Source organism: Sturnus vulgaris, chromosome 21 (assembly GCF_052056855.1).
Source record: "Sturnus vulgaris isolate bStuVul1 chromosome 21, bStuVul1.hap1, whole genome shotgun sequence".
Lineage (NCBI taxonomy): Eukaryota > Metazoa > Chordata > Aves > Passeriformes > Sturnidae > Sturnus > Sturnus vulgaris.
In genome coordinates, this window is record NC_142263.1 from 921,669 (window position 1) to 942,688 (window position 21,020).

At 49.3% G+C, this 21,020-nt stretch overlaps 1 protein-coding gene across 10 annotated transcripts in view; it reads left to right on the forward strand.

Moving 5' to 3' along the window:
* The first annotated feature begins 10,877 nt into the window (after positions 1–10,877).
* Positions 10,878–21,020, forward strand: part of MSI2 (musashi RNA binding protein 2) — a 201,090-nt gene continuing 190,947 nt past the window's right edge. For all 10 annotated transcript variants that reach the window (XR_015807873.1, XR_015807875.1, XR_015807874.1 and 7 more), the window contains exons 1-5: positions 10,878–10,969; positions 11,141–11,181; positions 11,310–11,391; positions 11,784–11,868; positions 16,068–16,109. Coding sequence is in view for 6 of the 10 variants with exons in the window: in XM_088176836.1 (XP_088032962.1) it covers positions 10,908–10,969; positions 11,141–11,181; positions 11,310–11,391; positions 11,784–11,868; positions 16,068–16,109 (312 nt within the window). In the remaining 4 variants the exon portion in view is untranslated. The remainder of the gene's footprint in view (positions 10,970–11,140; positions 11,182–11,309; positions 11,392–11,783; positions 11,869–16,067; positions 16,110–21,020) is intronic.

Consider the following 21,020-nt stretch of genomic DNA (forward strand, 5'->3'; position numbering starts at 1 on the left):
GAGCTGGTGGAGATGAGGAATCACACAATAACTTCATAGGTGGATGGAAATAACACCATGTTTGCATCACAGCTTTTCTTCTCTCAGGGGTGTGTTTGTGCAGAGCTGGGTTTTATACAGATCTGCATTGCATGTGGGTGCTTGTACCTAAGTAGGGCTGTGAAATCATGGATTAAGGGTTCTAGTCATCCAAAAGGAGGGATGTGGCAGCTGGAGTGGATAATGACTCCCTGATTGGGGAGGAGAAACGCTCCCATGGAGATGGGAAGCAGCAGGTTTGGTGAGGACTCAGCTCTGGATCCTCACCCAGGCAGAGCTGTCAGAGCATCACCAAAGGCAATTCCTGTTGCCAGGGCCAGGGCACCTTCCCCTGGGCTTTTGCCCCTGTGCAGGGAGAGGTGCACAGGAGGGCACAGCAGCAGCCTGGATCCAGCACGGGGGTGTTGGGCCAAGTGTGGATCTGGAATGGGCCAGGCCAGAGCAAAGGAGTGGGAATTGCTTAGGGAATAAGTGTTAGAGGGAATAATCTGCATCACTTAACGCTCCAACGACTCTGAAATAATTGGCTGTTTCCTGGGTATATCCACAAGAGCTAAAGTGTTCTCCCTGTTGCCTTTTGCCTGGTGATCTTCCAGAGACCTGATTGTCTGCCTCTCTTTCACCCTTTACCTCTTGGGCCCCCCTCCCTCAAATTTCTCCCAGAATTTGTCTTTTTCCCCCAACAATGTCTCTAAAGAATCACAAATGTGTAACGTGTGTCCCAACGCTTGGATTTTAATAACGTGCAGCAGCCCCCATCAGCACAGGCAATTTCACATTCAACACATTATTGCTATTTAAAGTGCTGAGGTATAAAAATGATTGGCAATCCAGCTCTGCCAGCCCGCACTGCCGTGCCAGGTTGGGATTTTTAATATTGGCTGCTCTGCACAGTCGTTCCCTCACCTTTGACTTGCAGATTTCCCAACGTCAAAATAGCAAAATCATTTTGGGTTGTAGCAGGCACATTGCTCGCTGCTGAAAAGAAGCAATTATCATTAAATATCCCCTGGCTGGATGTACACAGACACACCCACACGGGCTGAGGCTGCTCTGTGTTCCCAGCCGAGCTTTCCCCAGCTTTGCAAATATCCTCTAGCTGAGCTGCTGGGTTTTGGGGGGTGGGGGCATTTATTGTGTTGTCTCTCTGATGTGGTTCTGGAAGAGGGAGGACGCTGGGGTTCATCCCTGAGGTGCTGCTCCGGGAGGGCTGATGATTCTCGTGTTCCCAGGCCAGAGATGTCACACAGAGCCCACAGGTGCTGGGTGTGTCAGGGCTGTTCCCATGAACGTGATGCTCGGGGTTAATGTACAGTGTGAGTAAACATTGGACCTTTGAGAATTTCTGTTTGAGGCACCCTCACCCTGCTTACCTTGAGATGACCAGGAAATGGCCCTTCTTACCTGAAAACAAGACTGTCTTTGCTGAGGTAATGGCCCTGGAGCGTTCTCTGTGTGCCATATAAAACCCAGTGAACACATGACAGGTGGGTAATTTCTCTTCTGCTGTTGTTTTCTGAGATCCCTACTGCAGGCCCTGCTGCAGGCTGGCTGGAGGAAGGCAGGAGCATCCTCATCATCCTCTGCTTGGGAGCTGTGCAGGAGCAGGACCCACAGTGGGTGCCTGGGCAGGCAGGGCAGCTCTGGGGTCACAGCTCGTGCTCCCACAGCTGCTCAGCCCAGAAGTGACCCTGGGAAGAGCTGGGGGTGGGGATGAGGCTGGGATGAGGGATGGTGTGAGCTCACCAGCACTGTGACATTAAACAGGGACCTTTCTCTCTTCTAAAAATACCTGTTCCCTCTTGTTTCCCCGCAGCAGTGGGGGAGACAGTGTGCCAAATCCACCTGCTCCAGGCAGCTCTGGGGACAGGAAAGAGGAAACCTTTTGGGAGATCTTGGGGAAATCCTGGTGCCTTGTGCAGATGTGGAGTGAGCAAAGCCCTGGGGAAAGGTGGCCCCTGGAGCCAGGGAGCAGTGGCAGCACTTTGTCACCATATTTACACTTCCACTTGCCCAACATGAAGCGTTTGGCTCTCCTCCACTGCGGAAGGGATTAGCTACTTCATAACATCTAGACAAGATAATCTCTCCAATTTTGCCTGGAAGAAGTCCCTGACAAAGAGCAGCAAAGCAACAATAATGCCAGATGAAACAGTAATTGAGTTTGCCTTCTTATTACTTTCTCGGCTAAGTTTGTGCTGGTTTGAATTTTATTTTGTTGTTGTTGTACAGAACAGCAAAACACTGTCCCTGAGCTGACTCAGAGCAGCAGGATCCCACCCGTGGTGAACAGCAGCCACACAAGGAGGTGAGCAAAGAGGGGAGGGGGAATGACTGCAAGACTTTACGTGCAGTGTAAGTGATGTTCCACTCTGCATCCTCACTGGAGCAGTGCTGCTCTGATGGTGCATCACATAACACCCCACGGGAGCCACAGAGCTGCATCAATCCAAAATGGCCTCAGCCAGGAAGAACACATCCAGGAGCCTCTGCCCACTCCAGATAAGTATTTTTCAGTTTCCCCAAGTTTTTCCTTCCCTTGAAAGAGCACCTAGTACAAAATCGCAGGAGGAATAGCTGCTGGGCTCCCGAGGGCCTCCCGGCGTGCTTCCCCAATGATGCAGAGAGTTTCATTTGCAAAGGTGAAGCTGAAGTGCTCTCAAGTGCCAGCGAGGCAAATGTCACCTCCTGGAGCGCTGCTGGACCGTGGGCTGGTGCCTCAGCCCACACAGCCCCAGCTCAGCACCTGCTCCTGCAAAATTGGGCAGGCAATGGTGCATGCAGGAGACATTTGCTGCTACTGTGTTATCCCACCAATATTTTAAGGCTAGCATAAGAGGCTGCTGTCAGTCCTGGCCTGGAAGCAAAACACATCATCCTTGTTTCCTTTCTCTGCTCACTAAGTGATAGCCATGTACATTTTTAAGGGGATTGTCCTCTGGATTCTTTTTATTTGTCACCGAGTATTAAAGCTCTAAAGGTCACATTTTTCAAGTTCTTTCCTTGGAGCTTCAAAGACTATACATTTACTTTAAACAAAAACTAAAAACCCAGCAATTTTAGAAAACCACTCCACACCCAGGGAAAGCTCTAAATATCACTGCCAAAGCCCAGTGCTCTCAGCTCAGCTTAAAAGCAGTTTGCTTTTGCTTCACTGTAACCAGTCTGTGAGTGTATTTACACTTAGAATTTGCTCGTTTGTAATTGTGCCCGTTCATAAGCAAGTTATGACAAACAAGTGTTGAGTGCCCAGCTCTTCTTTCAGGCAGTCAAATGTTTGGTCCTGCTCACCCCATCTCCAGCTGTGCAGCACTCCCTCATCCCAGGGGAACACAAAGGCTCCAGGTGCAGCAGGGATGTCACCTCAGGGTTGTGGCAGTCACACAGAGCACACACAGGCACTGGTGCCAGCCTGGCCTGGCTGGGTGCCACCTCCAGGACAACACGTGGTGCCCAATCTGGCATCAGGGCAGAGGGGAGGGAGATGATGCCTGACCCAGCCAGAGCCTTCAGAGCAAAATTAACCCATCAACGTAATTTGGGTAAGTCTGAAGTGGCAGAGTGACTTCATTACAGCACAGTGCTCCGTGTGGGATCCCAGCCTTTCTTCCTCCAGTGCCTGGAGCCTGGGAGCCACTTCTGCTGGGCTGTCAGCTGGGCCTCACACAGGTTTTCATACAGTTCTCAGTGTGAGCATTGAGCAGGTGGGTGAGGCTGGAAGGGAAATGAAGGATCTAAAGATCTGGATCCAGCTCAGGACGAGTGAGGGGAGCATCGTCACAGACCTTGTCACCCAAAAATCTCTTTTGGATTTTACTATCCTGACAAAGCCTGCTCTAATTATTTGCACAGCTTGATCTTGACATCAATGGAAACTCCAGCTGAATTTTGGCCAAGAGAGGACGGGTATGTTAGGGCCAGTTGCTTAATTATGTTTACAACTAAATTGCTCCAGTACATCTTCACTTCCTTGAAAGTGATTTTCCTCTGCTCTTTAATTTCATAGAACAATATGAAAGACATGAATCTTCATGAAACTCCTCTCCTAATGCAGCAGAGACTCCACAGTGTTTGCAGGCTTTGCTTTTCATCACAAGAGGTCCCAGGGGAGGTTCAAGGTAGGATCCTTGCCATCCCGGCTCAGCAATCACAGAAAGCCAAATAAATAAAGCAGGAAGTTGGCAAAGCCCTGATTCAGCAAAGGCAGAAGCACAAGTTCAGCATTAACCTCTGCTTAAAATGATTTGGAACAGAAGAGTTAATCTCATGGCTGCCCAAAAGTCAGACCAGGAATCCAGGGCCTTGACAGTCGGCACATCGGTGCTTTAAATCTAGTGGGAGAGGGTGCTTAAAGCTGAGGAATGTCTTAAATATGGGAAAAGCACTTTCCCTGGTAGGAGGCAGTAACTCAGAGAATGACTTCCAGTCCGTGATTTCTGGCCAAGGCACTGATGCCCTGGGCGAGGCTGATGCTGGATGGCAGTGGATGGGTGATTGCAGAGGTGATCCCTTCCATGGGGAGGCTGGGGATCCCTGGCAGTGTGGGGAAGGATGGGGTCTGCAGGGGGTCAGGGAAAGGGGCTGCAGTGCTCCCCCTGCTCAGCAAGCACCGCTCTGGGGAAGCCTCTCGGGTTCGGGCGTAGGATCGGGGTAAGGCTCCACGGGGATCAAAAATCCCTCCCGGGGAGGGGTGCGGGGTCTGCCCTTTGGGGTGCAGGGGTTTCCCTGGACACCGGAGCAGAGGGAGGGAGCGGAGGACGCTGCCTGCAGAGGCGGGTTTGCAGCTGAAGCCTGTGACATCCCCGGAGCGGGGAGAGCGATGCTGTCCCAGCCCAAAGCCCGGCACAGCCCGGCTCCCTCGCTCTCCCTGCTTATCTGATCTGCACCTCCCTAATGATGTGGTTACAATTGAATTATGGTGCTTTAATGTAGTTACAGCTACATTTCCCAGGCACATTTCTTCCTGACGTACAATGCTGGAATTTAGGATGTGGCCAGAGGCTGTGTGTGACTCCTTGTCTCCCGGGCTTGTTGCAGCCTTGCCACGTGCTGTGCCAGGAAAGGAAAGACAAACGGAGCAGCTCGATCCGCATGTGCTGCTGGAAAAGCACCGAATGCCATGGAAAGCCAGGGGATTGCATTAAAGGTGCCAGCCCCGTGTGCAGGGAGTGAGGCTCCTGCCTGCACACTGCCAGGCATGGCTGCACAGCAGCTCCTGGTGATGCAAGGACAGCATCCCACAGCTGGGACTGGTTCTGTCCTTGTATTCCAGCTGCAGGAAAATACCTTCAAAGATCCATGGATGAAGGGGTGATGTTTGGCCAATATACCTGGTAGTGTGGCTGTGAGGATTTTGTGCCAGTCTAAAGCCTCATGGAAACTTTCTTGCTCGTGTGTGCTTTGATATGAACTTAATGGTCATGGAATTTGCTGTATCAGCAATAAGAATCATTTGATTAACTGGAAAGAAGCAAACGAAGTAGTTAACTCTGAAGTCAGACAGGAAACGATGTGTTTGCCATTTCCATCATGCCAGAGGTGCAGGAATGCCCAAACTTCCAAATGTGAGGGATCCCCACCATCTACAGAGAGAGAGCTTTGCTTATCAACCTCTCAGGGTGTTTTCATCAATTCTGATCTGCCTGTTGTTAATTTAGAGCGATGGTGTCCTCTGGGGAGTGACTTGTTTTTCCTACCCCTGATTCAGCTCCACACTTGTGAATTTTAAATGCATATGCATATATAAATGAGTGTCTGTATTTATCCAGATCCTGCCAGCACACGTTTTGCAATAATTCTCCTTGGATGCTCTTGCTTTCTCCTGCAGTCGATTTTTTTGAATGACATGGAACTGATAATGGATGTGGTTTCAGTGTGATCAGGCTGACTCGTCTCATTCCACCTCTCCTGCTTTTGAGCAAGAATGTGAGGACTTGCTGTGTCTATTTTAGATTCCGTCATGAAAGGAATAATTGAGATTGAGATTCTTAGTCACTCAGTGCGGAAGGTCAGGGAATTAATGCTGTGTTACACCAGACCATTCATTTACTGGGCCTCCTTTTTTTCCCCCTTAACTGTCTGTAGAAGAAAACAAATGTGGCTCAGAGAAGGTAAAGCATCTTCAAAGCCACGCACAGCCCCAGCCTCTGATAATACACACTGTTTATCTTTATTTTGGGGGTGTTCCAGGGTAGTTTTATCATCATAATTGATTAGTGGCGACAGGGAGAAAAAAAATCCAGGAGTAACAGGAAGAAATGATTCCAGTGAATCCATTGACTCGGTGGTAGCATTGATCTACTTCTGGGAATTATTTATAGGAGAAGATTCATAGTTAACAATATTAGTTTGGACTTTAGGAGCAGTTTATCAGAGGCTCTTAAAGGCCTTTGGTAAAAATTAATCAGGGAGAGAAACAAGGTAGACAGCCTGGTTTTGGGAGAAGGAAGGAAATGGGATTTCTGGCATAACTCCATCCACCCCAGGGGGAGAGACAGCACCAGGGGCAACTCGAGGTGCTTGGATATGTCCAAGCACAGGAGTGAGAGGCTGGATTTCCAGCTGCTGTATCAGACAGCAGGGCTGGGGAAGTCTTTGGAAAATTCCCCACTAACCCCCTCCTTCAGGTGAAGCCAAGGTGCCCACAGGACCGTGACCACCCCAGATCCAGCAGGGAGAGCTGCCCAGGGGCAGCACAAACCCTCCCCTTCCCCTTCCTCTCCTCCCTGCTTTGTTTTTGGCTTTAACTTAATTGATCTGTATCCTGCAATCCTACCCGCAGGAGGAATGACACGTCTGAAAAAAGCAGGAGGATTTGTTTAAAGTGAGCTGCTTGGGTTTTTCGCTGTGTGTATATATAGAATTGCCTGGAAGTAGTAAATAGAATTAAACACTGTGGTTCTGAAAAACAAAATTCTCAGGGCTGTCTGTTGATTTCAAAGCTGATGAAAACAAAGCAGGCTTTGAAATCTTACCTTGCAGAGCTTCCCCCTCCTCCCTTATCATATGAAAGATGGGCTTGATAATATTTGGGTTTTATTCTTCTTTTGAAACAGTTGAAAAAACGCTGTTTTCTCAGTTAAGATGAAAATCACAATGTTTTTAATAAGGTCAGTGTAATGTCTTCATTAGCAAATGCTGAAATAATTTGATGCAGATCTGGAACTCAACAGGGAAAAACTCCAGTGTCTACCCAAAATATAGAGCCACATTCGCACCAGGTGTGAACCAGTACTGCTTCCCTAAAATTACTGGTTGTGACATAACCTATTCCTGTTTAGGGACTGGCTGCTGTGTTTTTAAGTAACTCCCTCCTGCACAGCCACACTCAGTGGTTTCTGTTTGTTTTCCTGCCTTGCCCTGGGCTGCTATGAGCTCCGGGGTTGGGCAGTGCTCATGGGTGTTGGGTTTGGTGGTTTCCTCTCAGGTGATGGAGCAGGTGGGAACAGAGGAGCTGGCAGCATGGCAGGAGGTGTGGAGCTCCCCAAGAGGAAACACGGGTGATGTTAATGGATGGGCAGCCTACAATGAAATCAAAAATATCCAACACTGCTGAAATTCTGTCTGCAAATATCGCAGCCAAAGCTGCTGAGTGCCGTGCACTTAAAAGCCTGTCCTGCTGGGACACACAGGAAGTGTTTGCCCAGCTTTTTGGAGATGTGGATGGAACCCAGACAACCCTGACCAGTCTGACACAACAGACATCTCTTCCATCCCCTGTGCTGTGTCCCCCGAGGCAGGGCTGGCACAGCCCCTCTCCTGGTGTGGCTCTGTGGGGTAACGCCCGAGGCAGAGATGCACCAAGAAGAACAATTGTTTGCAATGACATTTTCTGCATTTTAAATGATCTTTGACTTCCTGGCGGCTCCCCAGCGTATCCCCCCCCCGGAATTCTATCTAAATAATGTTTGTCAGGTGAAGCCACAGCTGGGCAGCAGGCAGGGCCCTGCTCCTCACTGGGGACCTCCGGCCGATCAATCTCCACAACCTGCTAAATGATAGATGGAATGTAATATAGGTCATTATTTCTTCCCTATGCGTGAAAATGAATTATTCAGTAAAGATTTAGATCCTTTTTATTATGGCACTGAATTTATAGAGCATACAAAACATAAATGCAGATTTCTACAGCTCCAGATAGATGAACTCATTCTCCTGGGAGCGTGAGGTGGATGCAGCCCCTCGCCATCACTGCACAGCAAGGATGGGATGTCCAAGATGGGAGATTGGGACCTGCCACCTTCCTTACCTGGAACAGCATTCCCAATCCATGCCCAGCTGGTGTAGGAGCCCCAGATCTCTTTATTTCAGAAGTCAGGCTCTCAGGGCCCACGTATCTCCAAGGAGATTTGGGGTCTCAGGTCACTTTGGCCTTGTAAATGCTGATCTTAACAAAGTCTGCATCTCAGCCTCTGATATGAAATGGGAGTTGTAAAAATTGAAAGGAAATTGGTGAGGCTAAACCCTGCTAATGAGAGTAGGTGCTAGGTGAGTACGTGGACAGCTGTGATTGTCCCAAATTCGCCCGTCCTGCATTGCCAGCGTGGGGGATCTGGGCTGGTTTGAATCAATAGCACCAACTTTCCTTGTTATTGGGCTAAATGCTGCAACTTTTAATTGTGGAGCTAGGGAGAACGATACCCCTGGCCAGCAGTTAGAGATGTCAGCTTTGCAGTTCATTAGCTACTTCCCAAATTCCACTGGGACTTTGGATTTTTAGCATGAACATTAGAGGTTGGAGAGGAGGAGAGCAAGAGGGCAAGTCTGCAAAGTCGCAGTGGGCTGGAGGAAAATCTGGGATTGGGGCTGGAACAGCACCTTTGGGGTTGGGTGCTGGTGACTGCTGCCCAAGGAGCAGGACAGCGGGTCCTGGTTTGTCACCTGTGGGCTTCAGGTGCTGAGTGTGTCCCCAGAGCATCCCTGGTGCCGTGGGTTTGGCTTCTGCTGTGACAGCAGAGTGCAGAGAAAGAGCAAAACCAACTGAACAGATTGAAATTGGTCACCTCCCTGAACCCAGGCTCAGCTCTGGGGGAGGTGGAGAGAGAATATACTGATAAAGTCTTCCCAAAGCCATTTGACCTGTAATGTTCGCTGATGGAAAGGATAGCACTGGAGATTTCCTTTTAATATATAGCAATCCAAATTTCTTTCTGAGCCATAAGCAGCTGCACTGAAGTTCCTTCTGTCCATCAGCAAAATCTGTCTTGTGCTTGTTCATTCTGGAACCCCTTTAAAATTCTGCACCGCTGCCGGAGAGATTAAAGGGGTAATATAACCCCAGGAACCGCTCTCCTGACTAGTAATTTCCCGGTGATTATTACAAGAAATAGCTAAGATCTAAAGAAGGCTCAAAGGGGGGAGAAAAAGACTATTCTTTAATCCCCCCCCATGCATTTCCTTTGCACGTTGGTGAGGCTCACTCTGCTGGGGCAGGGACAGGTCAGCCCTTTTTCCCTGCCCACTCTGGAGGAGCAGAGCCTGCCTCTCTGCTGAGCCAGAGTTCAGCACTTCATGGCAAAACAAACTAAATAAAGGGAATTATATCCCATTTTACAGTGGTAGCATCAGAGCTTCTACAGTGGGCCTGACCTCCCAGCCCTGTGCACATGCACTCATTCCCACCTTGTTCATTAGTCCCTGCTGGAAAGTACATCCACACACTTCCCCCAGCCCCAGTAAAAATATTGGAAATTGTTGGCAACTCCGAAACAGCTCTCGCAGGCTTGGCTGCTGATCTGGGAGGTCTTTGGTTGGGAAGCACTCGGTGCTGGACAGGTGGAGAACTCAAAATCCATGGATGTCTCCGAAAATGTAGGGCAACGTGGCTCAGTCCCGCTGGGCGGGCAGCCCATGCTCTCATCAGCGCTCCTTAATTTAGGTGAACCTGATTGCTGTAGATAATTACACTGATACCTGGCAGCCCCATCCTTTTGCTGCAAAGCACTGGTCAAACACCGAGTGGGAAATGCAGGAGCTGAGGGAATGCCTGTGGGGCCGAGGGGTTCAGTGGTGCTGGAGCCTCGGGATGTGGGGATATCACACATGGGAACACCAACAGGGAACAGAGACATGGGGATGCAAGGGCACTGGGACATGGTGACACAGGGACATGGCTCTGGGGTGCAGGAGCACCGCGCTCTTTCTCTGAGCAGCCCCAGAAAGCTGCGATTTAAACCCGGGGTGCTGTCAGGGTCCGGGCGGTGCCGAGGGTGCGGTGCCCAGGCCTGGTGACGGGATGACCCCCCTCAGTAACGCCCCCGTTCTTCCCGAGCCCCTCAAATTTAATTTTCCTCTCCTGGACACTCAGCAGGTACTTGCCTGGAATCCTTCCCGGTGGGGGTCAGGGGTCCTGGACAGGCTGTGACGGGCCCGAGGGGACAGTCCCCGGTGCCAGGGACCCCACGGGACAGTCCCGAGGGACAGTCCCCGGTGTCGCAGACCCCACGGGACAGTCCGCGGTGTGGCGGACACGCGTGAGGGACGGGCGCGCGCGGGGCGGGGGGGCGGGAGCTGCGCGGGGAGGGCGCGGTGACGTCACTGTGACGTCACGCAGGGCCACGCGCCGGCGGAGGCACCGCCCCCGTGAGGGCGGGGCGGGATGGAGGGAGGGGAGGATGGCGGCGGGGGGAGGGAGCGCCGGCGCGGCGCTGAGCTAAGCCGATCCCACGTGTGACGGATCTGGCTGCTGCCCCAGCGCCTCTCCAGTGAGATCCTCCGGTAGCGGAGGGAGGAGGAGGAGGAGGAGGAGGAGGAGGGGGGAAGGGAAAAAGGGGCAAAGCAAGCGGAGCGAACCGAGCCGGAGCCGGGCCGGGGGGGGCGGGTTGGGCGGGCGGGGGGGGTTCTCTAAGGGGCTCTCGCTCGGCGCGGCCATGGAGGCGGACGGGAGCCAGGCTACCTCGGGGAGCCCCGGAGAGGCGCAGCACGACCCCGGGTAAGTCGGCGGGGCGGCGGGGGCGCGGAGCGCGGCGGTGAGGGGCGGTCAGGCGGGCCCGCCCCGCTCCGCGCCGCTCCGCTCCGCGCCCCTCCGCCCCGCCGGGAGCTGCCCCGTCAAAATGGCCGATCCCGCACCGGCGCTCAACTCCGCTCTGCTTTCTCCCTCCAGCAAGATGTTCATCGGCGGCCTCAGCTGGCAAACCTCACCAGGTAACCCCCGCCCGCCGCCCCCTCCCCACGCGTGTCCCGCCCCGCGTGGGCCGCGTCCCGCCGCGCCGGGCCCTGCCCGCGCCCCCCCAGCCCTGACCCTCCTCTCCCTCTCTGCTCTCTCTCCGCAGACAGCCTTAGAGACTATTTTAGCAAATTCGGAGAAATTAGGGAGTGTATGGTCATGCGGGACCCCACCACCAAGCGCTCCAGGTAAAACCGCCGCCCACCCCGCTCGGGCTGACAAACTTCGCGAGTTGCGGTCGGGGCGGGTGGACCCGCACCCCCCCCCCAATCCCACCCCAAAAATCCCAGCCCCGCATCCCACCCCGCGCGTGGGGCGCTGCGGGAGGGCTCTCCCCGCCCGCATCCCTCCAGCCCGGAGCAGGAAACAAAGCGGCCGGCGGAGCCGGAGAGGGGCCGGGGGTCGGAGCCGGCCGCCCCCTGCACCCGGAGCCTTCGGGGGAGGGCAGAGGAAGGAGGGGGGAACCCAGCGGTTTATTTTTATGACTTCTCCCTTTGGCTCTAATTCTCATCACCACCCCCCACCTCCCCCCCCCCCCCCCCCCCCGCCCCGCCATCCCCTCGCTCTTTGTCTCTCGCAGAGGCTTCGGGTTCGTTACGTTCGCGGATCCGGCGAGTGTAGACAAAGTGCTGGCCCAGCCGCACCACGAGCTGGACTCCAAGACGGTAGGTGCTGCGGGGGGCTGCCCGCCGCCCTGCCCGGCACGCCGGGGACGCGACCCGGCCGCGCCGAGCCCCGCTCGGGCCGCTCGCAGCCTGTCATTGAACCGGGACCTTGCGCGGCTCGGCTTCGCCTTCATATTTTTTTTATAGACTCTGCCTTTTAACTTACCGAAAGCGGTAACTTTAGGTTTTTTTTTTTTTTGTTTTTGTTTTTGTTTTTTGGGTTTTTTTTTCCGAAATCTGAATTCGCCCATACCGACCGCTGGCTCCTCCCCTGGCCTTATATTTTATTGAGCGGTGACATTGAAAAAGCTGTGGAGTAAAATCCAACTTTTTTGGTGTTGGGCTGCGGCATGCTTTCTGCAGGGAACTTCGTGATTCTTTTGATTGATTATTTATGTATTGTTAAGCGCGTTTCAAGGTGGGAGTGACTTACTGTCAATCCGTGAAAGCTGCTGCTCGTGTCATTTCCCAAAGTCATTTTTTGGAGAGGTCCCCTCACCTGTGATGGCAGGGCCCCTGCGAAATGCACGCGGTAATTTCTGGGAAGCTCTGCAAGAGCTGGAGAGTGGATGTGGTAGAGAAGCACAAGTCCTAATGTGTTGTTGTTTCTCCAGAGCTTTTTGCTGTGCTTAGTCTCCAGTGCATAATATAAAGAAAAAAAAAATGCTTGTGAGATGCAGCTGATTTTTATTTTTATTTTTTTTTTTAATAAACATTACATTTGTGCGGGATTTTTTAGAACAAAAATTCCACACCTGAGTTTTCCCCCTGCCCCAATATGGTGTTTTCAGTGTTGGGTCAAACAAAAGGTATCGGGCAAGTGCAGCTCTGGGCCCTGTTTTCTCCCCGTGATCAAGGCCAAGCAAAAAGATGAAGTTTTGTGCCTCTTGACTTCGTTGTAGTTTTCAGCCTCGGCAGAGCTGGGAGGGGAGGGGGGAAGGACACTGCTAGAGGTCATCAGTGCTGCTGGCTCTGGAGGGGGCTGTGTTTTGGGAAGGGAAGGCTCCTGCTGCTGGAAGTGTCTGCACAGACATTCTGCTGGGCACATCGAGCCTGGTCCTCACTGTCCCTGCGCTTTAGAGTCTGTGCTCTGGGGCTTAAGGGTTTTATTTTAACCTGAGCCTGGTGTTAGGGGCAATCCTGTCTCGGTGCTGCATCTCACGGGCGCCTCTGTGTGCGAGATTGTAGTTAAATGAAGAAAGGGAGAAGCAGGGAGCAAACGTGAGGATATGTTTTTTTAAAAATGTAATTTATATGGAAACAAAAAGCCTAAAGCTCTTGTAGAAGCAGGTGGAATCTAGTGTTTTAATTCGACCTGCAGATTCTGCTGGGCTTGCCTGAACACGAAGCCCATGCTTTCACATGCCTTAATAATTTGATTTTAGGTTTAATCAGATATGGTAAGATAACTGATTCAACCGTGCTCCTGAAATTAAACTCACCAGACTTTTCATGTACAGCTATATTCTCTATGTGTTTTTAAAGATAAATTTAGATAAGAAGAACAAAGGCAAACAGTATCTTGAACGAGAGTTTAAAAAAAAAATTCATGGGAGGACACCCTGTCATATTTCTGACTATAATTAGGTCCTCCCCCAGCTTTTTTCTTGTATCACAGTCTAGTCCCTGCAATGTATTAATTTGCTCTTCTCTGGGGGAGGGGTGAAGAGCTTCACCAGGGCAAATCTGCCTCGGTTTTGATTGTGTGATAATGATTGAATCAATCCAAATACAAAACTGGCCTCAGAATCAGTAACAGCTTAAAAGTAAGGCAGGAGGCAGGCAGGTCCTTTCAGGCTTGTATTTGTAGAGTATTGTAGTAACTGTTGTGCAGTATAACAAGGCATTTGACTCTGTTTCAACGTTCAGCACAGGAGGCAGATCGGTTGGGTATTGGCATGGAAACGTCGCTCTTGTTTACAGTTACGTTAAAAGCTTTGTTTAGGTAATGGCCATTCATATCAGAAATAGTATTATAGTCATTTCCTAGAGGACTTGTAGATACAGTAAGTAGAATTGTACCTAACTAACTAATTTTTTTTGGTAGAACTTTGGTTTTTGTTTTGGTTTCTTTTTTTTTTTTTTTTTTTTCTTTTCCTTTTTGGTTGTTGTTTAAATAGTTGACAGGGGTTATGCAAAAGGTATGGATTTGCCACATTCATTGCTAGCGTTTGTCTTCAAAGGCTGATGATGTTTATCCCAAAGGTTTTGGGAAGGAAAATTCAGTTCTTTTAGAAAATCTGTCGTTGTGGTGCAAGGGACTCCATGCTCTTTGAACTGACCTTCAAAAATGAATGTGTTGCTTTGGAGTTAATGGCTCTCCCAGCCTTTTACCAGCAGGACTTTGCAGTGATGTCCCTCTGGTGGGCCTGGTGTTCTTTGGTGGGAAAACTTGTAGTTTTGGAGCAAACATAGAAATGTGCATATTTTTCCACCTTTGGGTATTGCTGTGGAAAATCCGTACCTGTTGTATTTCCCCAGTAGACAAATGCCTAGTCAGTGCTGAATATATTTGTAGATAATGTTAATCTCTATGAAAAGGTTAGCTTTCTAGATAAATAATTTTACTTTTTATGCTTTTTGAACAATAAAGTGGCATGTAATCGCTCATTTCTCAGGTGTGTCCTAAAAAAAGATACAATATTTGTGTCTGATGGAGGCAAATCAGTTTATCAGTTGCACATCAAATGTCTGCGGTATTTCCCATTTTGACAAATTAATTGAGTAAAACTGCTTTTTAGGAGAGGCCCGTGGTTATTTAGCAGTGACAGGAATATTTATCACCACAAGAATAACAATACCAAAAGGAAACATCTCCTCTTCTTCTTCAGGGTTTGCTTGAGGTGGGGGGAAACACAACCAAAACCAAACCCAAACTCTGAAAGAAAGCCTGTTTTTTCTGAATATGCTGAACACAGCCAGCATTAGTGGCAGCAGTTGGTTGTACAGGCAAGGACAGCACTGAAAGCAGTTGCAGGTTGCACAGTTCAGGTAGGATCTAATACTTTGACACCTCCTTTTGCAGAGCCTTTATGTGGGAGATGTCAGGTGCAGGTGGTGCTGAGAAGCAGAAGTGAGAGCAGCAGCAGCCGGGCTCTGTGCTGTGATTTAGGGGGGCTCTTGTTAAGGCTCTGATGTTGGTGTTTACATCCAGCCCCGTGCCTGCCTGCTCCCTCCTAACGCCACAGCCTGCCATTGCGTCTGCCGTGGTGCCTTTCTGCTTTCAGGGAATTTTTGAATGGGAGAGAGGAGTCCCTTTTTAGAGATGACCCCTGTGGAAGTTGTGTGTGAGGGTGCAGAATTAGCATTTTGGAATGCAGAGGGGACGTGCTAATTCATGCAGTGCAAGGGGAGCCAACGCTGCATCTTAAAGCAGGGCAGGGGGGTAAAGCAAGGATTTCTTTTTTTTCCCCTTTCTTTTTGTCTCTGGTGATGTGCTTCATTCATGGGTAGTTCAAGTAACTTCTTAATGGAAAACCTTTCTTAGGAAGTTTAGTTTTGGTTTTGGTGTGTGTATATTTCACACACATGAAACTCGTTTGTGACTTTCTCTCCTCCCTTCCCGCCCTATCCCAGAAATGGAATTTTCTATTGCTCACGTGAGTAAATTAGATAAACTGGGCGTATTATTATGAAGGAGACTCTAGTCCTTTAAATGTTTCAGTTTTAATAATTGAAACGTGAATAAATTGATTTTGGTTTTGCCTTTCCTTTTTTTTTGTGGCGTTGCTTGTCAGTTAGCAAAACAAAGCAGAGAAAAAGTAACCCCGAACCCCAGTGCAGGAGGGGCCAGGTGTCAAAGCCACCAAGTTGAGATGTTGGTCAGGAATGCTGCCCCTTTTTCTGTGCAACCTCTAGGGCATGTGGATAATCCTCAACCTGCAGTCTTGGTGGTAGAGGCAGCACCCAGAGATTGATGCAGAGCTCCCTGAGCACCCACGGGGATTGCTGCCCAGGGATGATGGAGGAGAAGTGCAGAAGAGATGTTTTCTTCCTGTCTTCCCATCTCCCTGCCCCTGCCAAACTCCCCAGACAAACGCAGACTGTGACCTATCATTTCCAGAGCAGCTCTGGATGACCCGCTGTGCTGAATTACAAGCCTGAGAAATGAGGGATTAATAATTCAGTGATTTAAAATCAAAATAATGTAAAATGACAACCAAAGCTACCCTGTTGATTTCCCCTTTCTTTTTCCTCAGATTGACCCTAAAGTTGCATTTCCCCGACGAGCACAGCCCAAGGTAAGTAGGAGGATCGATAATAGGATTTCAGGCACACAGAGAGTCATTGTTGCCAGGCAGTTCGGGTTTCAGCGGGGAATTGGCAATGAAAGCTTTAAAAGCCGAGTGCTGCTGGGGGGATCAGGGCGGGGCTGTGGCCCAGGGGGCTCCTGGGTGTCCCCGGGCCCGGTTCTGCGTGCTGGGCTCTGCCTGCCAAGAGTGTTTGGATTAAGTGCGGGCTTCGGGCTTGTTTTGAGCTGAGCCTTCAGTTCTGTGGTTGTGATGGATGGGGTATATCTCTGCCTTCATTGTTTGCAAATTTTCTTTTGTATAACTCGAGATGTGTGTGCAGAGCTGTGTGTGAGCCTCGGATGGGAAGGTTGTGCTGAGCTCTGGGGGCCATGGGTTGTTCTGCAGGAGAGGGGAACAGTGAGGTGTGAGTGTCCAGCTGGCCAGAGCAGTGGCCTGGCGATGGTGTGGCCAGTCCTCACGGTGGCACGGGGACACTGTAGGGACACAGCCACCCCTGCCTGTGTGCTCCCTCCAAAAGCCACTGTGTGCCATTTCTCCTGGAGGAGCTGCCTGTGGTTGTTGCTCTTTAGGTTGTGCCTAATGAAAACAAATCAGCTTCAAAGCCAGACTTGCAGCGTGTGAATTTTGAAAGCCGGAGGCTGAAAGAAAACTTTTGTAATTGACTTTTTTTTAATTTGTTTTTGAGAGTCTATTGGAAAAACTTAATTTAACTGATGTATGGCACTTGTGTACGCACTTGTCATCTTGGGTAACTTCAGTCTTCTGCTAAAAACAGGAGGAAAAGGCTGCAGAGTTGTAGATGCAAGTCAATAAGGAAAAGTGGTTTAAAGTTGGTGGTGGGAAACTGCCTGACCAACGGCCTGAACTGTTATTGCATACAGCTCCTCGTGAAAGCAAGCAGTGAAACTGTGTGTGTTGAACCATGATGTGAAGTATTGCACAAAATAGGCGTCTAGGAAAAACCCTGTGTCATTTAAAACCCCCAGGCATAGCTCAGGAGAGGTGCTGGGGAGTTCTTAAAAAGAAAAAAAAAAAAAAAAAAAAGAGAACAAACCCCAGCGGCCTACTCACAGAATTTTAAACCAGACTAATGTAGGCAAATGTTTAGAGGTTCTTTTCTTCCTAGGACATATCTAATAACTAATTGGTGAATTAAAGTGTGCCTGGCTTGCTTCTGCACTGAGCAAAGAGTTTATAGTGTGTGGGGCTTGTGGCTTCTGGATTATGTTGTTGCATTGATGCCATCTGTAATATGCAATTTAAAATTACCAGAATTTTGATCTTGTGCTTGATGTGCCTATCCCCCTTCCCAATACCTTTTAAAGGTTAATTTACATTTTAAACTGCCTTCAGTGCCAGTTATCTGTTTCTGCAGTGTTATTTGGAGAAGTTTGTAATGCTTACAACAGAGCTGTTAAGCCGTCCCATGTGATTTTTTTTCTAACAATTAAAAAAACCAGGACACGTTTTACATCGAGAATATTAGTGAGTTAAATTTTTGTGTTAAAGAATGCAAAATCAGGTCATATTTACAAAGGGGATTTTGTTTTTCTACACGTAGGGTTTTTTTTCCTTAGTTTTTGGTAACAGACATCTTTCAAGCGTGGGGCAAATGCTGGAATGGATGTAAAATTCCACTCTTAGCAGGAACTTGCTCTCTCTGGAGAGGTCAGCAGTGGCTGTTGCTGCTTTTTACACAGTTGTCCTTTCTAAAGTGTTGCGATTTCTACAGGGCACTTGAAAAAAAACGTGAAGACTGAAAACAGCCTGATTTGGAGACTGGAGAAAATCAGATGCAATAAAGAGCAGATTTTACATCAATTATGATGTATTATTCTGGCAGGCATTTCATAATCTGAATATTTTGTTTTCTGTTTTTTTAATTAGATACTGAATTAAGGTTTTGGACTTTAGTTGTTCATTTATCCCAGTTGAATAGCAAATGCTCAGCGTTAAAATGTGACTGTACTTTAGTCTAATTAACTAGCTAATGCTCGGGTCTGTGGAGATTAATGGCATTTAATGAAATGTCTCTGTCTCTCTCTAGGTGCAAGGGGAGAATTCGTTTTTTGTTTTTTGGGGGGGGGGGGATTTAGTGTTTTTTTTATTTATTTTTTTTTTCTCCTGAGTAATCTTCCTTGCCCTCCTGATCCACGGAAATTGCCCAGCCCAGTAAAACTCTTTTCTTTCGGGCTTTTTAAACCACATCTCCTCGCTTTGACACCTCTCTGGTGATGCAAATTGGCTCCCGAGCAAGCAGTGGCAGGTTGTAAGAGCCCAGCGTTCTTCTGATTTCCTTCGAGTGACCCTCGGAGAATCCTCGCTGATTGCCTGCAGTGGATTACCGGGGTGTGTAATCCTGCTCTCCTTGTGAAAGCCAGGACCACTTGAAGCCATTGTTTTAGGAAATGTGCTGCAGGCTTTAACTCCGTGGTGAATGTGTCTCCTTCCTCGGGGCTGCTGTTCCTTGATAAAAATCTGTCTTGCTTCTGAGTGCTGGAAGGCACTCTGTAACAGGAGATCATTTATAACTCTGCTGACTTAAAAAACCCTTAAAACACACCGGTGATGGGGCACCAATAGTTTTGTACCCCACTTTTGAATATTGAAGACTACAATAATTTGACTTACTGTTATACCTAGCCTGCCATTTCTGATGTTACCTGCTCTGTTGGTTTGGAGAAGCCTTATCCAATTTAACAAGTTCATTAGATATTCTCAAATGTAAGCAATTTCCTCCCTCCCTCCTCTGCCTTAGGGATTTATTTCAAAAACAAACCAAACCTGAAGAGCAAAAGGACAGCAGCCTCTGTCAATGAAGTAGCTCCTAGGCCATGAAAATGTCTTTGGTGTGGGAATTTGGATGCTTTGTTGTGCAGAGCCGTGCATGAAGCCGAGGCCAGAGCTGACAGTAGGGGAGGCTGCCCAGGGAGGTGTTTTGTGCTCGGCTTCCTGCACACTGGCACTGAGCTGTTTGTTCCTCCTGCACTTCCTACGTGTGCCTGGGAGTTGCTCCCAGCTCTACAAGCTGGAGCTGCCTGCAGGAAGGTGTGTGGCACTCCTGAGCCCTGCTGTGCTCTGGAGCCTTCCTGGAATGGAAGGGAAGGGGCAGGGTAGGAAACTGCTGCTGCGGGGGTCACTGGTGGCACTGCCCGGCTGGTGTCCTGTCTGCTGCTGGCCCCGAGTGCAGGCGGCCACTGCATATTTTAACTGGGGGTTTGATCTGCGTGGATTGGGTATGGAACATGTGGCCATTTGGTCACAAAGCAGCAGGACTCGATTTGGTGAGAGAGGCTGGGGGTGCAGCACACCAATGTCTTCATTAATGTGTCACTGTCACAGGGGCTGGTGCAGGGCTGTCCTGGCCCCTCTGTGCCACAGCCAGTCCCAGATGTGCAGGGTGCCCGTGGCCAGCTGTGTTTCCTGTCTGGCTGGGCACGTGGGCTCTGAGCAGTTGTGCACATCTGGCCCTTCTTCTTGGACAAGAGGCAGTGTCAACAGCTCTCCTTTCATGTGAGCCACTGCTGGTTAAAGCCATGTGGAGCTGCCTGTTCCAGAGCAGCAAATGGAGGGCATGCCCTTTCAGGATAACACCCAGGCTAACCTGGGATTTTTTTTTTAAAGCTAACCAGTGGATTTGGATGTCTGATTCCAATTAAGTTGACTGTGGGTGGGGTGTCTGCGTCCCTTGGCTGTCTGATAAGCCTCAGCCAGAGTAGCAGGGAGAGATTTTATTCCAAAGCAAATGATGGACCTTGAAAATCAAGAGTTCTGTTTGTTTTCTCCCCCACTTCTGCCTGTAAACTCCTCCAGTTTAGTCCTACTACTTCTCATCTTATTTTAGGTGTTAGGTAGCCTTTGAAGTTTTTTTTGTTTTTTTTTTGTTTTTTCTCAAAAGAATGTGAGCTGGACTCAGTAGCAGAACTCAGGATTCTTCCTTTCCTGCCACCCTTCCTTCCCTACCAGGCTGTAAAGAGCAGCAAGGTCAGACTTTTTCCAGATGACTTTTTAAAATTCTTTTTAGATTCCCCTGCATTTGCAGGTCTGGGTGGAGTAAGGGAGGAAGTGTTTCTTGCTCTTGGCATCAGGCACAGATGTGTAGCTTGATAATAATCATGGTATCATCTGTGTGCAGAGCAGTGTGAAGTCCTTCCCAGATGGTGTGGGGGATTTCTCTGGGTGTCCACAGCCACTGTTTGGGTGTCTTCAGCCAACCCTGATGTGGATCCCTTGTCCAGGGTAAGCTGCTCCTAGAATTTGCTTCCCTCTGGCATTGGATGGTCCGGTGGAAAAGTTTGAGTCAGAGCCTTGGCTGATGAATGCAGCTCCAGGCAGGGGAGGATCAGGGTTTGAAACCCCTTGTCCTTGGGCTGGGGTTTGTGCTCTCTGTCCTTGGATGTCACAGCCAGGGGAACAAGGGCTGTGCAGGGCCCTCTGTGGAGTGCAGTGAGTTCTGTCAGAAACAAGAGCTGAGCTGGATTTTTGTGACTCTGTTGTTTTTTGGAGATGTAAACATTTATTTCTTCTCCCCAATCACTCAGGTAGATTGTTCATGTTGTCCTGAATCCCCACAGACTGTCTTGTACTTGTTAAAATGTCTGTATTTCCATTCTCATTGCCTAAGGATGTCTTTCATGTTAAGAATAGTCCTAATGTACTTTCCTTCCCTTTGACATACTGCTAACTAAAAATTAAAATTGAACACTGTCTAACATGGGATTTTTTTAAAAGGAGGTTCTACATTGCCTGTGTTTTCCTGTATTGGTGGATTAGTTTTAATGGCATCTACCAGGTGACTTTTGTGCACTTGTATATGCCAGGAAAGGTTCTGTGGTAGGGAGGTCAGGGAAATGGAAGGAGAGCAGCATGCTGACACCCCTGCATCCCCCTCTGCTTCCA